This window comes from Coturnix japonica, chromosome 1 (genome assembly GCF_001577835.2).
Source record: "Coturnix japonica isolate 7356 chromosome 1, Coturnix japonica 2.1, whole genome shotgun sequence".
Classification (NCBI taxonomy): domain Eukaryota; kingdom Metazoa; phylum Chordata; class Aves; order Galliformes; family Phasianidae; genus Coturnix; species Coturnix japonica.
In genome coordinates this window covers 81,738,992-81,758,716 of record NC_029516.1, presented here as the reverse complement: position 1 = coordinate 81,758,716, position 19,725 = coordinate 81,738,992, and the positions used below count along the sequence as shown (strand labels likewise).

General features: G+C 36.6%; 1 protein-coding gene across 6 annotated transcripts in view; it reads right to left on the bottom strand.

Moving 5' to 3' along the window:
- The window catches only part of LOC107321707 (ephrin type-A receptor 6), a 438,332-nt gene that overhangs the window by 54,270 nt on the left and 364,337 nt on the right, over positions 1–19,725 (bottom strand). For 3 of the 6 annotated variants that reach the window (XM_015878904.2, XM_015878874.2, XM_015878884.2), the window contains one exon: positions 11,783–11,905. The exons of 2 other annotated variants lie outside the window; for them this stretch is intronic. In XM_015878904.2, the coding sequence (XP_015734390.1) occupies positions 11,783–11,905 (123 nt within the window). Of the gene's footprint in view, positions 1–10,565; positions 10,793–11,782; positions 11,906–19,725 lie in introns of those variants that run through there. One more of the 6 variants, XM_032448175.1, reaches the window with a different exon arrangement.

Genomic DNA, 19,725 nt, shown 5'->3' with positions numbered 1-19,725 from the left:
TAATTCCAGCTGTTATGCACAGATGAGTTACATTATTTAAATATGTTACCCATTTTCAAAATCCTCATTTATATTACAAACACAATTACTTGTGTTATTCTCTAAGAATTATTATTATTTTTTGATTAATAATAGTGAATTAGCAGACTGTGTATCATTTGGTCTGGTGCATTCACATGTTAAAGAGAACAAAAAATGTTTCTGTTACTTCCAAACAAGATGCTGTATGTCTCACTAAGAACAGCTCTATCTAACTTTAATATACTCTGGATATAAATGCATCCTTCAACAATACTTTGGAATACATTTGAGGCGAGGAAAAAGAAGCATAAGCTATCTCCAAGAAATTGCATACTCAGTGCCATGATTTTCATTCTCAAAGAAAAATACCTTAGCAATTCAGGGGCATACAGATAGACATAAAAATAGAGCTAATGCAGAAAAGCCCTCCTAGATTTGGTATGTATACACACACATATGAGGGTATGCTTCCTTAATCCAGTAAAATTCTGAGTTCATATGTTCTTGTATACACATTATGATACCCAAGTACAAGTTTTGCTTAACCAGAATAGCTTTCCTATTTGGTTCCAGGATGACATCATATCCAAATTCAGCCTTCTTTAAAACTGAATTACAAGTTACTTTAATTTCTTAAGAACACACACAAATACAAAGATGATCTTTTAACCTTGACACTTTACTAAATACTGCTTCACTGTTTCTATCCAAGACTAAGCCACCACTCTGAAGCTGCCTAATAGAAGTTCAACAGGCATGCTAACCAGGCGGCACTGCGAGGTCTCTTTTAGAACTGTTAGTATTGCACATGAGCCGTTCTACTCTATGCAATGTATGTTAATAAGATAGGGAAGGAAGTAGTAACTCTGTCTCAAATTGACAGACTTTTCCTGACAATGCCTGTCCCTTTTGGGGTTAATGTGAAATTAGTGCCACTCGAAGTGGTGAAGACACAAGTTCCCCCTTTCCACTTCGTGTTAATTTCAGCTGTTCCAGTGTTTTTCAAAACCAAAAGAAACCTCTTTCAGGACTTTCCCCCACCTTTGAAATTACCACTATGTTTTATTTGGACACTGTGATGACAAACAAACACAATATTCAAGGCGAGAAAGTACAGAATGACATTACAAAGATTCCAGTGCAATTTTCCATTGCTGTAAATGCCAGCATTCTCTTCACTTTGATTAATAGTGGAGGTGTTAATTAAACTGTCTACAATATACAATAAGGCACAGCTAGTTATCTTTCCTATGCTGTTACAGCTCACCTTGTATTTAAAAAATGGAATAAGCAGTTTCTCTATTCACAGAATCACAGAACTGTAGGGGTTGGAAAGGACCTCTGGAGATCATCCAGTCTAACCCACTGCTAAAGCCTTGAGGCTCCTTTCCCCAAGCTTCAACACTGAATTCCACATGCACTGATGATGCTTGTGGATGTGGCTTATTTTTGTCTTTCTGGAACCCCTCACAATATTTCATTCCTGCTAATAAAACTTGGTGTTCTCATTTTATTCACTCACATGCCTAGGTCTTCACTGAATAAAGCAGTGCTTAATAATGTTCAGACAGTAGACATGTTTGAGTGTGTGTGCAGAAGTTCTTAGCTGCATTCTTGATCTTTATCAACTGCCTTTCTGAAACTGAAGAATTACCAAATTATCTTCTTTTTAAAAAAATTATTCTAAATTATTATTTTTAAATTATCTCATCTGGAAGTGTACATCTACTACCTATTCAGTTCATTTATTTTCATCTGCATCTGTTGACTACACTCTGGTTTTGTGCTTTTAAGCTTGTAGAGATCAGAGCATTTTAAAAATTAATGCTTTCTTCATTTTGCTTACGCTGACTAGGAGTATAGCCTACTCTTTCTGGTTTCAAGCACATGAATGATGCAGATTCCTGTACATTTACAATTTGCTTATTGTCAAGGGATTGAAATCTCCATATGAAAAGAATATTCTATAGTCTAGAGAAAAACAAATGGCAGCCTAACGCGAGAAGATCTTATATGCAGAACTTGCCTTTAAATGCAAGTTTTCTCAAGCAAGTAGTAACTTAAGTATTACAGACTGCAGCATCTTGCAATAAATAGGGGTGTAAAGCTGCCTTTCAGATGCTATATTTGTTCAGGCTTCGCTTAATCAGAAATTTCTCTTTTTAGGTAAATCAACAAATACAACATTTTAATGAAAAATTTACATTTGAAGAGAATGACAAATGGAGCTATTGAACTTGAAAACAATGCTCCTAGCTTTCTGTTAGTAATTCCTTGGCACCCTACACTTGAGAGAAGTTATTTTGTAATTTTCCCTAGGGGCTCATTGGCTCTCATTAGACCTTTTTATGCACACAAGATGCATAACTTCTAATATAAATTATTCTCATACTTGTTTTGCAAAATCAGCTTTTAATTCTTCTATGTTGTCTCACAAAGACGCCTCTCCTCCTCCCCAAAATAAAACCCCCAAACCACTCAAGAAACTGCCCTTCATTTTGCTCAGACCAACAGTATACACTTCAAGGCTGAAATAAATATGAAATGTATAAAATATATATATGCACTTATCTGGAGATTATAAAAAAAGATGTCAGTTTTTTTTCTGAACTACTTTCTGAAATACTACTAAATGGCTATGATTCAATTCAAGAACACAAACACAACATCAGCTCTTTCATATGATATCACAGGAATGGTATGATTTGGCAAATGCCAATTAAAATTGCATTTTGTCTTCAAGCTAAGATTCTGTATTGGAAGATACAAATATCAAACAAAGATACTGTATTGGAAGATCTGCATATCATTAAGCATTCAGTGATGCTGATGACCAATAAATTTAGTCACAGAGGTGCGGGTTAACTTCCCACATGCTGAATTTGAATCCTTTTCCACACTACCTGAATCTCAGACTCAGTGGGAGATTCTGTAGACTTTCACGAAACCAAAAATTGAAACTATCCCTTGATTGCTTTGAGCAAAAGTCTTAAGTCTGGATCCTAATACTTACTACTAAATCTTTTAACACACCAGTATTTGATAAAAGCTATTGTAATTTGGCTGCAGTATTCAACACAGATATTTACGTGCCTGTAGATGAACTCTGACAGTATACAGTCCACACAATAACACTTACAGACAGTGCAATATTTATCTTTGGAGTATATGTAGATCAAAACTGTTTCAGTTAGTGTTTTGATTCCTTAAATATATGGTAATATAAAACTTCTATATAGCAGATTCTAGTGGATACATTTATCATGAAAACGGTAATACATAGGCTCTTTTCACAGTAAACAATTCTTTTTTCTACAGGTTTGCAATTTCTATACAATGATTTCCAAATATTTTACAAATACAATGACATCAAGTGTCAGAAAATGTAAGGTAAGGTACAACCTGATTTCAAAGGGGCAGAAAAACAGGTACAGAAAATCAAGTGGCCTTCTCCATCCATAAAGCACAGTTCCCTCTGTCAGGCTGCATTTGGTTACCAACACACAATGCTGTACTTTGTTCCAGCTTGTGGAACAAAGCGCCTTGTAGAGGCACTTCAGTGACTGCACCATGCATGTGTGTGAACAGGCTCTCCCATTCACAGATGAGGGAAGGGGACTAGTAATCAGCATTGGAGAAGGTAGCTGAGGTGTGAGGACATACAGCACTGGTAAATCCAAGGAGAGAACACTGGATATCTCTATCCGGAGACAGAGCCACTGGTCTCAAGGGCAGGCTCAGTGGACAGATGGCACTGAACTCTGCGAAAAACAGAGATCCTGATATGAACAGCCACTGGAGTCTATCAGTTCCAGATCTGGGAAGCAAACTGAAAACACAGCTCTACTTCTGGTGACCTAAACATGATAAAGCACAATCTGGGATGCCTTATCTTTAGCAAGTCAGGGTGGTGACCAGCACAGGACTACCATAAAATGAAGTCCCCAGTTAGCTGATGTTAGTTTCGTATTTTAGCAGCAAAGTGCAGATGTTATCCTTTAATACTTAGGTATAATCTGAGTACTGAAAAGATTAAGGTCTGTGCTGAATCTTGTACAACACAGAATACTGCTTTTGGTTTAAAGTGTAGCACAAGAATGACTCAGAAAAATAATACCAGCAAACTATCCAGCAAAAAAAAAAAAAACACAACAAAACCAAAACAACAAAACAAAACCAACCAAAACTAACAAAAAGAAGAATGAGAAGAAGATGATATAAATATCACTTAGATTATGAAAATCTATGTTGTTTTCATGATAATGAGAAAGATGAATTCTTCATCGTCAGAACAAGGACTGGAATCAACGTTGATAGGATGGGGTAGAGAAGTCTGAGAGAGAAAACATATCTGAGTATTTATCATGGGGTCATTCAATTCTGGAAGGCACTGAATTATTTTCCTATATTTATCATTGCTTTCACAGATTAAACATAGACAACCTTACTTGAAGGAACAGGTTGAAATTCCAACAGAAGTGGAAGGCAGTACAAGATGATGGGAGTTGGGGAAGCTCTCTAGTTTAAAGAGCTGACTAACTCAGGTGAGTGTTTTTACACAGAAATAGGCATGGGCACTAGAGAGTACCTGAATAAGAACCAGGTTCATTTTACAGCCAAGGTCTATATAAAAGAGGGCATGGAATAAGGACACTGAAAATGATGCCAGTTTTTTTTTTTTTTTTTTTCCCCCCCCCAGAATAAAAGTTGAGCACCTGGGAGTTAAAAGCTGCAGATGCTGCCAAAAGAGAGCGTTCAACTCCATTGATTGGGGGAACAAAATATAAGATGGTTTGAAAGCAGATTCAAGGATCAAGTCAGCAAAACAAGTCACTCATGAAGCAGTTTCAGATACCCAGAAGTGCCTGAGTGGGGACTAGTGAAAAGATTCTTCAAGTATGCATACTATGTATTAAATACACCAATATGAAACTACAACCCCTATTTATATATGGCATATTGACAGCATACCCACTTTAACTATTTCTGTAATTCCTGCATAACTCTGTTTCTGTCTCTCTCATCCCCCCTACCAGACACCTGTCTGGGCTAATGGCAAAAGCAGCATCCTCTGCTTGCACAGTGCAAAAGGAGCAACAATGACAGACCTGTCAGACTCCCTGCATCTTGGGAAGCTGGATTGAATGTATGAGAGCAGTATCAGTGCTTTACATGGTCCAGAAAAAAGAACATGGATTCCATTACTCAAAACTTTGATGAATTTGCAGGAGGTTCTGGGGTTATCAGTGATTTTGATGCAAACATCACCTGGTGACAGGCGGCTGACTGGTTCTGACAAAGTATTCATTTTTCCCTGAGAAACTTTGCCATTAGAATTCTCCCACATGGCTCTACTGTAAGGCCAAGGAAACAAAAACAGCATAAATTACAAACATCCTGTATTGGTGTCATGTTGCCTCAGAATTCACATTTCAGTTTTGTGTTTTTCCATTGATCAATCTGCTTGATGTTACTTTTTTTATAAGAAAAGGAAAAAAGGAAGCTGTGCAATACAGAACGATCTGAAATAGCAACTGCATTTAAAATTCACAGTGCATATGTTTTTAATTCTCTTCTTTTTTTCCACAGGATTTTGATAGCATGTAATCTATTTGAGTGGTAGAGTGATGAATAAGAAGAATGTGAAGCGACATACCGATGACAAAATATTCAGCTTGTTGCCTCCTGCTATCATTTTGAATAATGCAGCAAAGTCCACTTTAACTAATGTCTTATGTAAGATCAATCCACCAAAAAAAACCACAGTTAGTACACACTCATTTCTACAGTCTTCACTTTTAACTATATCTTTTGTTTCCAGTATGGAAATAGAACTTTTAACATAAATATAATCATCATAGAATAAGAGTGGCCTGGGTTGAAAAGGACCACAATGTCCAACCAGTTTCAACCCCACTGCTATGTGCAGGGTCACCAACCACTAGACCAGGCTGCCCAGAGCGACATAAAGCCAGTTTTGAATGCCTTTATAAAGAGGATAATTATTCTTATCCATTTAAAGAGCAAAATCTTTGTATTTGCTCTCTAGTTCTTCCAAGAAAATACTGTGCCATCATTTCTGCATGTCAAAATTCATGCATCCATTGTATTATCACGATTTGAAAATACTGTCCTTTGAGCTGTATTTCCTTTAATTTTATTATTGTGTATATGATATATAATGTGTAATATATAATGTATATGTAATATATTTTCATATTTTATATTTTACACTCACTACAGAAAAACCCACTGGTGTGGTTGTTTACACTCACTACCTGAAGTGCTACAAACAATTCTTCCAGCTCTCACACAACAACAGGAGAATGTGCTGTGGACAAAAGAAGTTTTAGCAGCCTCCATCTTTGGCAGCCCCTGATTCCTCCTAATTCACTCCTCTTGTGTACCTACAGAAGAGATACTGGAAAGTTTTGAGGAAAGAAAGTGGAACTGTAAAAAGAAAGTAGCCGCATTGTTTCCATTATTTGTTTTCTTGTCCTTGTCTTCCTGTGAGAGAAACAGGGAATGCAGCAGATGGTAAAAACAGAACAAATAGTAGTATTTCATTAGTTGGAGATAGGTATGTAATGGAGAAATAGTGGTTAAGGTAATAACTGGATCAAAGTTTGATTATTTTTTTTTTTTTTGTTTTCCTGCATTTATACTTTGCAGCTGGCTCCACAAAGCCATACATTTAAAGAACAGCTCTAAAAGATTCCACATGAACTACTGAAGTATATACGAGCACCTTACTGAAGAGTCTTACACTATTTTTCAAAACCTTCATATACCCTTGAACCATTTGACATCTCCAGGTTTTTTAAGGACCACTTTATACTGACTTAGAAGAGGTTTCAGTAATATTGTCCTGACCTTCTTCTAGGACTAAAACACTTGGACCTGCTTATGATGATGTCTGGGCATGAAATGAGCTATTTAGCAAGAGTGAAGAACAGAGACTTCCTTTTTCATGTCCTACACTCAGAACTTAATCCCTGTTCCACAGTTCAAGTTAGATGCCAATAAACCAAAACATTATCTCACTACTTATGTTACTCACTGATCATCCATATTTTGGCTGTGAAGTAATTTTTGCTTGCCTAATGGAAAAGTCCACATACATCCTCAGCTTGAGCATCTGTACTCAGAAAATGCATGCCATTATGTATAGGGTTTATAGGCTAGTCATGCCAGTGAAACAGCTCTGATGCTGGAAAGAAAAAACTAGAAGAGCCATTTGGCTCAGATATTCTAGAGAATGCAATAAAAGAATCAATTTGTTAGTCAGCAAGAAAGCTTTAGCAATTTTTGTTCAACAAAAAATACAGCCACTTTTAGGTACTGGAATCCAGAGTAAGGAAAAATGCATTAACTGAAAAAAATAAAATAAAATTAATGGTTACTTTTCTCATTATTGGAGTACCATAAAATTATAGTTGAGTTTCAATATGCATAATTGCTCCTTGATGGTTCTTGTTGAGCAATTTTGTTCAATAACGGTCTGTCAATACAACTTGCTTTCAATTGTCACCTTCTATAATATCAGGAATAATGGGCTCACTCAGGTGCACTTGGAAATTGTAGGAAAATATTAATTTTAGGGGAAAGAAAACTGATAATCACTTGCTTTAGTATTCTACAGTTGTCTGAGGTTTTTGAGAAGCTCCATATAAAAAAACTTGAATATTACCACATACGTGTTTCACTGATGTAGTCTGAATACTGAATGTTACAGAGGGAGGTGGGGAGATTTGCTTAACAGGGACTCTTCCATAGTTACTCATAGCCTGACACTCATTTATAGTTGTTCTTGTTATCAACAACAACAAGAACCCAATAGAGCTTGAAAGAAACAACAGTAAAGGTATTACATTTCCCTCCCTCTTCCCAATCAAGCAGGTTTACAATCTCTCAAACACCTTTCAATGACAGCAGCAAACCATAACATCTAACATATCTAACTTCTGCCAGGTAATATGGGCATACATTCACATTACAAACTTTATGCATGACTGAAATCAAGAACTACAAATACAAAGCTGAAAAAGGAAACAGAGTTCTCCCAAAACGGAGCAAACACAACTAGTTTGGGAAGGCAAGAACTTGAAAAAATAGAAGCAGTTCTGCAATTTAGCTATCTATATGCCTCTGTAAATATGAAGAAAGGGGTAAGCTTCTTTGTTCAGGCCAACATATGTTGGATGAGGACTGCAAATTGTTACATACTTTAAAATTTCTACTCAATTTTTGCAAGGATATAAAATATATGTTACATAAATATCAAATATAAATAGTACTGCATTCATATATTCATGACTAGGTTTAATAAAAAACAAACACATATACATTTGCAGCAGTTGTTTTATGAAGAAAGATGAAGCCCCAACCCTGCAACACAAATTCATCTTTAGCTTTAAGTTGGCTATGTGCATATACCCTTTACATATATGAACCTCTGCACAATGTAAAACCGAACCCCAGATGAACATTGGCTGTCAATGCAATAGTACAAATCAACCCACCTCCTCCTCCCCTTGCCTGAAGTGGAAAAAGAAAAAAGGAAAGCAAGTGCTACTCTGCTCTGCCAACACATTTTCCAGGTGCTTCTTTGGGACGCTTCTCTGTTTAGTTTTGTATTTAACTTCAACAACATATCTAGGGAATTCTGTAGAAAAATTACTTGAAATGCCTATTTTTTTTTCTTTAGTAAGAATCTTTTTTTTTTTCCATTTTTTTTTTTTCTTTTCCCCAACTATTTTGGAGTAAATCTAGCACTTAGTCTGAGTTAAAGGTTTTAGTAAATAAAGCCATCTCATTATCTTTGTTACCCATGACCCTTATAGCAGAATAATGCAGGCATTTTAAGCTTTCCACATGCTTAATTCACTGAAAGCTTACGCAAATGCTATGTGTGAAGCAATTAGGGTATAATGCAGCAAAGTTATTAAATGTTAAGTACTTTTGTTAGGCTTATGACAGGCACTGTCCAGTTTGAGCACAACAATCTCAGATAATGGAGGTGAGGTCACAGCGCTACCAAAGGCAGCAGTCAAGCACGCTTCCCTCTAGTACAACACAAAACTAGCAATTCTCTCACTTTTAGCGAGAGAGGGAAAATGTTGGGGATGGGAAGCATCAAGACTGCAACGGACAGATGATTCTGCTCACATATTGCTGAGCAAAGAGCCAGAAACTGCCATGACAGCATGGACTTTAGTCCTTAAAACCTAATGGATGGAGTTCATAGAATCATAGCGTACAGTTGCAATAATACAAGTGTATAGTTGTAAATACAGAGTAAATTGATAGCCAGAGAGCATCTAAGAGAAGACTCACCAGTGCTGAGGCCTTCAGTCAAGATGGATGCTCACCAATGTTGAGGCTCACCACAGGAACTCCACAAAAGAGCAATCTCCAGACAGAGATGCTACCTTAGTGGTGGTCACCCCTTAAATGGGATCTAGGAGAGGTGGAGTCAAGCTTCACTCCTCCAGGAGCACAGCTGAATTACTTTCACCTGTGCTCCTGCAGCTGACTAAGATGGTCAATCAGAGTTTCAGGCTGCGATTAACAGTTTCCCTTATACAGAGAATGGTTTGGGATGGGTGGAACCATAATGATCATTTAGTTCCAAACCCCTTGCTGCGGGCAGTGTTGCCCTGGATATCAGTTTCTTGGTAATGCGGTATTCAGTAAAAAGTTCAGGTACTGAGTGCAGTGTTTTTCGACAAGAAGGGACAAAGGGTACATTCCTTCTCTTTTTGTGCTCAAGTGAATATGATTCAAGGATGAACTTTTTCACTGAATCATAAAGATTAAAAGATTCAGTTCTGAGTCTTTCACATCTCAGATCAGTTCTCCTTTGAACAAAAGATTTTTTTTTTCCTTAAAAAAAACAACACAACAAATGTATTGGATTTTGGTTCACATGTATAGCAAAGCTGATTTTAGTAATTTAGAAAGTCAGTGTGCACTGAAAATAGCATCTTCTGGTCATCGCTGAAACAAAGAGGCAATTCAGAACTAAGATTAAGCTTAACTGTACCACAGGAGAGGAACAAATGAAGAGTTAAAGAGAAGCACTATGAATAAGAGTGTTAGGATATGTACGTTAACAGCAATTTCTGACTTTTTATTTAAAGTTTCTTGCCACTCGCCCACACCTACAATCTCAAACGCATATCTTCCATTGGATTTCTCTGAGTTCCTTATTGGCTTTCAACTACCTGATATTCTTTGTTTTGCAAAAGATGGGCAGCATCTGTCTCCATGGTGTTGGTTCTGGGCTCTTTTTTGTTAGTGACATGACCAAACAACATTTATTTTCATTACTATCCAACACTAGCTAAGTTTCTTTTTTTTTCCTGTTTTGAATATTTCATCAGATTGAATTCTTAGTAAAAGACGCTTAATAGCAAGAGATTATGAAAAGCTTTTACTAAGTAATCACACTAAAAGTAATGACTTAAAGTCCAAAACATGGTGTTTTACAAACACTCAGAAAAACAGCAGTTTTGTGGATCTTACAAATGGACAAGAAAGACTTGTAGGCAGCTAATCAAGAAGACAATTTATTAATGCAGCCAAGGCATATTTCATCTAATAGAATCAGTGATATGGTACACTTAACAAAATATTCAAAACAGAATTCAGGGGTGGGAGGGTGCTGCGAGTATTTCTTCTTCCACATTGCTGTTTGGTGTCAGATACGATTCTCACTGTGATGCTGACTGCCCAAAATTGCCCAACAATTATTGAAAAATGAAATATCCTTAGGAAAAAAAATTAGAAAAGCATTTTAGAGAATGTTGACAAAAGAAACCCAAAGAGTCAATGAAAAGACATGAAAGTTGCTCAGAAGCTTCTATCCAAAGAAAGAAAGCAAAGAAATAGTAGCACTTCAAAAACAAACAACACAACCCCACACCAAGTAACTCATACTGATGATGCTTGTAACTATCACATTATTAGCTTTGGTGACAGAGAAGAGTTTTTAATGGCTCCAGAGAAGAATGAAGAAAAAAATCTTCCTGCTTCTAGCCTATCTACCTGACACTGTGCTCTTATTCTTAGCCTAAATTCAACCATAAGCCAATCCTCCAAGTACTCTGTGCCACCACAGACCCATAGTGCTGCTGGAGACCTAGCAAGAGACAGTGCAGAGTACTGTGCTGACAACAGGGACCACGGGATTTTCTCATTTACTGTAAATGAGAATTTAAATAGTTCAAATTATTACAAAAGTTATTTTTAAAAAATAAAGTCAATTTTCATGAGACAGAAGTCATTATTGTGGAAGCATACAACAGATTCAAACACCACTACAGTGCTTAATTAAATCTTGCTTTTCCCATTTTTATTTTACTTCCGTGTTTTAGCAAGGAAATGCAAGTTTTTAGAGAAAACTCATAGATTCACATGAAGATGTGATTTTACGGAGGCATTTTTAAAGTGTTGTTTCCCTGGTGTACCCAGGTATACTTCATGAAGCATTTGATTAAGGTTTACCAGGCTTTCTTCTGCAGTATTTATTTTGACTACTTGCCCTCATGCTTTTTCCTATGCACTGACTCAAGGAAATAGCCAGTCCTTGAAGAGTAACTTCTCTTTCCCATTTCCTTCCAGTTTGACTTTTTATCGGAAGGGACATCTGATCTTCGTGTGTAAACAGTATCAAATTCTGTTTCCCTGAGAGCTGTGGAGAGATGGTTCAGAGGGTGAAGAGAAAAACCAACGTGGGGAAAAAGGCTGGAATACCTACCAGAGGAAATGCTGGGGGGTAAAGATCCACCCCCTGAGACTGGATGTGAGGTCAGGATGCTATTTAAAAATCCCGCCCTCAGGAATCTCGAAAGAGACTTCACCCCAATGGTCGGAAAGGATCCTTTCAAAGAGATAAAAATGATCATTAATCAAGTGACTTGTTCTTTGGCTGATAAAAGAAGCTGTCTTTTTAAGGAAAAAAAAAAAACAACCAAAAACAACCAACAAAAAACCAACTCGGCAAAATTAACAGTGGTTTCACTGGAACAGATCTTACAAAATGAAATTAAGTGTTTTTGATTGCTTTTTATCCAAGCCATACAATACACAGCTGTAACCAGAAGGAAGTTGTTTTCTGCATACTTTGCAAATGAAGCATCCCAGCATTTCTAGGAGGAATGGAAAAAAAAAAAAAGATTTTAAATAATAAAAAAAATCCTCTTGGATATTCATAATGTATTCCCAATGGCCTTAATGTAATGGCAATTTACAGTTTTGTATGCAAATCAAAGACAGACTAATAGAGATGAAGCTGTATCAGTAGAGCCGAGTTTTATGGCAGTACTTTGAAGATAAGCCACCTGAAAGCACTCATGTCAGGCCAGGGCAGTAGGGGAACCAGAATTAATGTTAGGCCAGCAAACAGAGCTAAGCCAGAGCTTCTATCAGATCTCCAAACACCTGCCAATATACAGATGCCAGCAAAAACCAGAATGCTTTGCTACTATCAGAAGCTTTGCACGTTTCACCCTTCCAATTGAAAAAGTCCATGCTTTCGTTGCTTAAGTGCATAGATTCATCTCAGATTATTTCATCTATCCATTTTAAATTAAATACTTGTGATATATCTAAGATAGCACTGATAAACAAGTGTTCTATCATTCAATCAATTTTTCCAGCTTCCAGCATAAGCACAGAGATTGAGAGACATCACTACATCTGGCTCATGTCAGCGCTCAGTGAGTGCCAACATTGAAGCTGCTGCATCTTGCAGAAAAATACAGTCAAGATTTCCCAAACTAAAATAAATTTAAGCTGACAATCAGAATAATTTGTTTGTTTTTGCAAGCACATCAAGCATGGATCTATTCAATAATTAAGGCAGTGATAAGTTTGTTTTCATCCCCTTACAGTATTTCACAGCTGATTCTGCAGAGATAGAAAGCATCCCTCTTAAAATTCATGTAACTGTGTGTTTGTTTGCTTTTTAAACTAATACAAACAAGTGAGGGTTATTTAGGTTTAAAATGTATATATGCATTTTCTGAGCTTAAAGTCTAAGTGAGCTTTGAATTCTGACTTTCTAGCAAGAGACCTATTATATCTTCTCAATATATTCTATGCTTGCCATTTAAATGTGTCAGACCAACCATAGTCTGGAAAAAAAAAATAAAATCCTTTAATTAGTGTTCCAAGCACAACATTTGCATATCTGATAGGCAAAGATACATAACAAAAGCATTCCCTCAGGCTATCCCAGAAAAGCCTACTTTCGGCAGTCTAGTCAAACTATTTCCAAACTCCGTGGCTTTAGTCTTAAAATGTTTTCAGAAGTGACCATATGTAAAGTCCAGAATGCAGTGCATAGAAATTCAATTTTTAACAACAAAAATTGTTCTATAATCTCACATATAAACGTTACAGCTAAATGAACATATGAAGACTTCCTAAATAAAACTTTGCTCCTTTTTTTCTTTTTTAACATGAATTATACCAACCATAACGTACTCTCATGAGTGAATCATGTGCCATATATACATATATATAAATTAAAAATATATATATATATAAATTGTATATATATATATATATATATATAAGTTAAAAAAATATATAAATCTTCAGAAAAGCCTAACAGGTTGAGGTTCACCACTGATACTTTCCTTCATTTAAATTGAGCTACATGGAAAATAACTCAAGTTGCATACCATCGTTGCCGTAAGTTACTCTGTTATAGAATGTAACAAATACCAAAAAAAAAAAAAAAGTATACTTGATTTATTATGCATATTTGGGAATAAGGAACAAATGAATTTTGGAGCAAATCAATCTGTGAATACTAAGAGAGCAGAAGGGCTAAAATTACTGAGGTATTCAAGTATCAAACAATTAAAGGAATATATACCAATAATACTTTTCTTCACTTACTAAAAAAGGTACAGTTCAGTTCCTTAAGCATAGATGCTTTATGTCATTTGAGATGTTGCAGAAAATCTCAGACAGTCGTATTTGAGCGGTAGAAGTGGTAGACACAACAAGATCTGCAGGAGATCTGCACTCTTTGAAAGTGACAGTAAGAGGCAAAGCAGCAGTTGGGTACATTAGCGGAAGCATTCAATTGCATTTTAGACAACTGAATCCCAGACACATACTCTGCTGTCACCTCAAAAATGTCTCCTATTAAGCAGAACGTGTATTTACAATAACAAGGTCTTGTCTCCTCCAGAGGTCCACAAATAAGTTCTGAAAAGGGCCAGGTTGATAACAATCAGCTTTGACCAGTATCCAGCAACATAGAAATCCAAAGGGCATAGTGAAATTTGGTTCATTCCATGGCATGTGCGATCCTAGACAGAAACACAACATATGTCCCAGAATGAACATATGTTGTGTGGTTGGTAAGAATATCACCTACACACTGTAATAAGGGTTTCAGACTATTGCACATCTATAGACCTGAAAGTTGTTTATCGTTGCAGGAAGTGAGGAAAGAAAGTTAATTTTCATAGCTCCCATCAATCACCATCAGAAAGACAGAGGTCTATTAAAAGCTTTGGATATTTGCAATAGATAGAAGTGTTTCACAGTTTTTTTTATTTCTTTGCATAAACAATCAGACAATTCTGAAAAGAATAACTGCAACAAAGAATTGTGTTTGTATAGTTAGAATAATACAAGCATACAGTTGCAATTACAGAGTAAATGGATAGCCAGAGGGTATCTAAGAAAAGACTTACCAACACTGAGGCTTTCAGTTGAGATGGATGCTCACCGATGTTGAGGCTTGACACAAGAACTCCATGAAAGAGCAATCTCCAGAAAGAGATGCTACCTTACTGGTGGTCAGCCCTTAAATGGGATCTAGGAGAGATGGAGTCAAGCTCCACCTCTTCCGGGAGCACAGCTGAATTACCTTCTCCTGTGCCCCCACAGCTGACTAGTTGCTTGCCTCAGATGTTTAATCAGAGTTTCAGGCTGTGATCAACAGTTTCCCTTACAGTGTTCATGACAGAAAGGGAGAAAGCTCTCTGCTAATGCAACAGAGGAAGAAGGCAGGCGGGAATATGACATTAAGCAGAAAACATCAGCTCTATAGAAATATATAATTTCTGTGTGGAAATCAATGAAAAGAAATGCTTTTCCTTCTATCTGAATATGTAATTTTTCTTACTGGGTAATGAGATCATAGTACTTCCTCTTTTTCCAAATTGGAATTGTGCTTAGCTGAACAAGAAATAAACGAAAAATGTGCTGCATCCTGCTGCTTCACACAAATGGCAAAAGTAATATTCATTTTTTTAGAGGTATATGCTTGATACAGGAATATAGCTATGGATATAGGCAAGTAGATACAGAAATCTTGATGCTTATTTAAAGAAAAATCCCTTTAAAGCAACATATTGGGCACTTTCAAAATAGCAGGATATTACTTTAGCTTGAGAAACACAATTCTGCCAGCATATATCATGCAGAGACAAGGTTTGTATAACTGTTCTCTTGTTTAGTACAAAAATTATCACCATTTTTGCAGTGGGTGGAATTATGCTAATGGAAAGAGCTCTTAGTATCTGGTCCTAAACAGGGAAAAGGAATATTTATGCATATTAGTCCACAGTTCCTGAGTGCATCGAAATACCTCTGTTCTTTAGAAACTTGCGGGCATGATTTTATTATGGGGGCAAATAAAACAAAACAAACCCCTTCTCCCACTCCATAGCTATCCACTGCGAACATTATGCCACTGAAACATGTGAAACTACATTAGTTACAGATATTAGTTGGAAAAATGCACTGAAAGAGTAAAAATATATGTCAGTACTCTGAATAGCTGGCAGTTTGTGGAGCACACACCATTTACTGAGTTCTGTGTCACCACTTTATAGCTCAGAGTCAATTCTTCTCTTTCACAATTATTACAGCTAAGTGCTAAGTGCTTGTGCTGAGAAGCAATGGGGGAGCACTGAATCAATTAGCCTGCCTTTGTTGTTCCAGGGGGAATATCAGCCCACAAATGATAGAATTTGATAGGGAAGTCACTTGTACAGCATCCTACACTGGCATGGTTTTAGCAGCGTATTATCCACATAGAACAGAAGAGTAAGAAAAGATGGATGGGTAAGGAAATGCACATGCTTAGTTTAGCTCCAGAGCACATAACATTAATTCACACTCATTTATTAACACTTGCGTAGCAATAATACGGCCTGCCAGGAGGAACAGCCACTTCTCCCTGCAGCAAAGGCAGATCCCATTGCCTAGGTCTAGCAACAACATGATTTTGCTGCAAAACCCTACATTATTTTTCACAGAAACTAAACACAGTTTTATTCTGATAATGACAGCACATACCCACTCACACCTACTGACCTGAGCACAAATATAGCCATCAGTTTTGCTCCCACACGTGCTACAAAACCAGTGCAGCACCAGTACATCTGAATGGCCTGCAGCCCAGCTTTCCTCCTCCTCAGCTGCTGCTTCTTTAACCCGGTACCAGAGCACTTTGGCCAACATCCTGGCAGCCTCTGGGTTGATTTGTTATATTTTCCTGTAGTGACTGTATCTGTATAAACTTAGTGCAGTTTGTAGAGGTTTGCTTTTAGAAAGGAGAACAGTTCTAAAGTCTCGGCATTGTGTCTAACAACTTGACTGAAGTAGCCTATTAGAAAACCTCACGAAGATGCAAGAATGGTGTTAAATGCTGTAACATATCATTCAAGGAAAGGAAGCAACATAAAAGCCCCAAGTGGTCATCAAACTAGATCATGAATTTATTTAATAACAAAAAGCTTATTTTCCCTTTATTTTTGGAATACTTGATTTTTCTCATTACGGTATTTAGCAAATACATATGCAAACAAAACAGGTCTCTTTTCACCATGCTCCTGGCATAGGCTGCCCAGGAAGGTGGTGGAGTCACCATCCCTGCAGGCATTCAATAAATGTTTAGATATGGTACTAAGGAACCTGGTTTAGTGGGCAAATATTGTTAGTATGTGGATGGTTGGACTGGATGATCTTGGAGGTCTTTTCCAACCTTGGTGATTCTATGATTCTTCAACTAATTCAAAAGGAGCAATGTGGCAATGTAATGTAATAAAACGGAAGGATATTTTTTAGAGAGGTCACAATTACTGTCAGTTATTTCTGTTTACTAGTAACATAAAAAGGAGATCTTAGCTTGTTATCTTTTCCCACAGATTTTGTTTAAAATTTTAAAAAAGGAAAAATATACAGCTAGTGCATTTAATGTAAAAAATGATGTTTACTTCTATATAGTAAATTGCCATGATGCTTTTCGTACAGGGGTTGTAAAATATAGCTAAGATAAATTGTTAAGAGCTCTGCATATGAATGCTTGAGGAAGTGAGCTGAAAGGCTATAATGAGCTTATGTGTTCAGCTTGACAGGAAGCAACAGAATGACTTCAGGACATTTTTACTCATAACTGCACTTTTATTAAGATGGTAGTGTAACATTTAGTCATGACATACTGGAGAATGGAAAGCAGAAAGAGTTTTCTTGCTTTTGAACAGGGGAATTATCCAGTGTAATCGCTCAATGTCTAGGCCAAGGCTGGCTTACGGTATGAACACCTTCCATTCTCAGCTATAACCTACTTTTTATTCTTTTTAGTGTTTCATAATGGAAGCCAGGTTTGAGCATCTCTCCAAAACGATCTGTGATACATACATTATGGAAAGTACTGAAAACCTACAGTCTGTTCTCCCATGTGATCTTACAGATTTACCCTTTATCCACCAAGAATTGCACATTACATTATAGTTTTTCTTTTCAATGCAGGACATATGGAAGGTTTTATAAAATTTTGAAATTATGATGTCAGATTTTCTAGCACACTCAAAATGCTGACTTTGAATGGGGGGGAGGGAGGGAAGAGGGAAAAAAAAATAAAGATCAGAAGCAAGACTAAAATTTATCCATAATGTATTTTTTTAATCCTATTTTCATTCATACAGAAAGTGCAGGTCTACAAAAATTAGCTGAAGTATTTTTTGAATGCATTTATCTGGAGACTTAGAATACAGCGGTAATTAAGTATTATAGTAAAAGGGGCATAGTACATGGTGGTGTGCCCTAATTTTTACACACATAACTACCATGTCTCAGGCAAATCTGAAATTTAAGATCACAAAACTATACTATGGTAAAATACTGTGAAACCACAACAGTTAATAGAAATGAGTGTGCTTACCCATACTGAAATCACAGAATGAGATAACTGCAGAATGGCTGAGGTTGGAAGGGAGCTCTGGGGGTAATCTGGTTCCACAAAGTTACAGGGATAATTCCATTACCTTGCAAATAACACAGTGAAAACATTCTAAGGCTAAATTCTGATCTCAGGTACCTAAGCTAGTACAAACAAACCCTGCATAAAATGTATGCTGCTGTGCAGAGGGAAATTCGCACTCTCATATTCAGCAATAAATTTTCAGAGGATGGCCTAATTTTATTTCCTCAGATTCTACTAGAAGTGAATTATATCAAATCAGATCCTTCACAAATAATTTTGTTATTCCCGAATGCACTTCCAAGAACTCTTTGTAGATCTTTAACAACCTACATCTGGGCAACATCTAAGGCAGCCTGAGCTTTTAACCTCGCTGTAGTAAAATACAGAACTTGGAATATTAACGCAAACTAGAAAGTACTAGAAGACTTAAAAATCCTGGATACACAGCCAATGTAAAACTTCATTTACCAGGCAGACTTTGAATAATGAAGAAGTTATAAATATGTATTCCCTGAAACATTTCCAAGGGAAAAACTGCAATTGAAATCAAATCATTTACAAGAATTACTTATGAAAACTAGAAGCTTATTCTGAGCATTGGTGAGCCAGTTGGTTAGCTTAAATAAAAATATGATTTATGAAAATCTCTCTAAGAAATTTAACAAGTGACATAATTTAATTCTCTTGGATCATCTTAAAAATGGACCAAGCGCTGCTCAAAATTTCACATTTTCACTGTATCTTAGTGAGACTGAATATTTACTAAGATAGATACAATGCATTTGAAAATTGTATTTTGAAACAAAAGCTACTCCCTGCCCCCAGCCCTGTTATATTCCATAAAAAAGCTTCTCCACAAGAAAGCTCTTCTCCCAAAACCAGCTGAAGAGTAACATGGTACTGGACAACATCCCATGCAGAACTGCCCTTTTTCAGTCAGCTGCCATTATTTCAAATGGGACTGACACTGTATGTAGCCTACAATTAGGTGACTATACTCAGAAGGGCAGCAGACTTCCAAAGTTTTAAACAAGCCTACAATGACAAATTGCTCTTAAAGAGAGCTACTATATCATCAGAACAACAGGATGTATTATCCCCTTGTGGCAAAATGTTGTAAGCAAAATGGCTGAGGCACAAATGTGCCCTAAGAGCAACAGAAAATAACATGTTTAAAGAAGACAAAAAATAGGGAGCAGATTGCACATTTGCTGCCAAACTGGTCTCACTTACAAACAAATAATGGCAAAACATCCTAGAAACTCGCAAAGAACTCTTAAAAAGCTTTGAATCAGGAACACTCATTAGAAAAAATAGGAGAAAATGTAGTAGGAATTGTGCCTAGCTGTGACAAACACTCGTATACAGATAGATTGGCCAGTTATGGCTTGTTTGGTACAGCTTTAGTAATTTCAGCAAAAATGCAGGGAAATACAAAGTAGACGTACTTATGATATTAACAA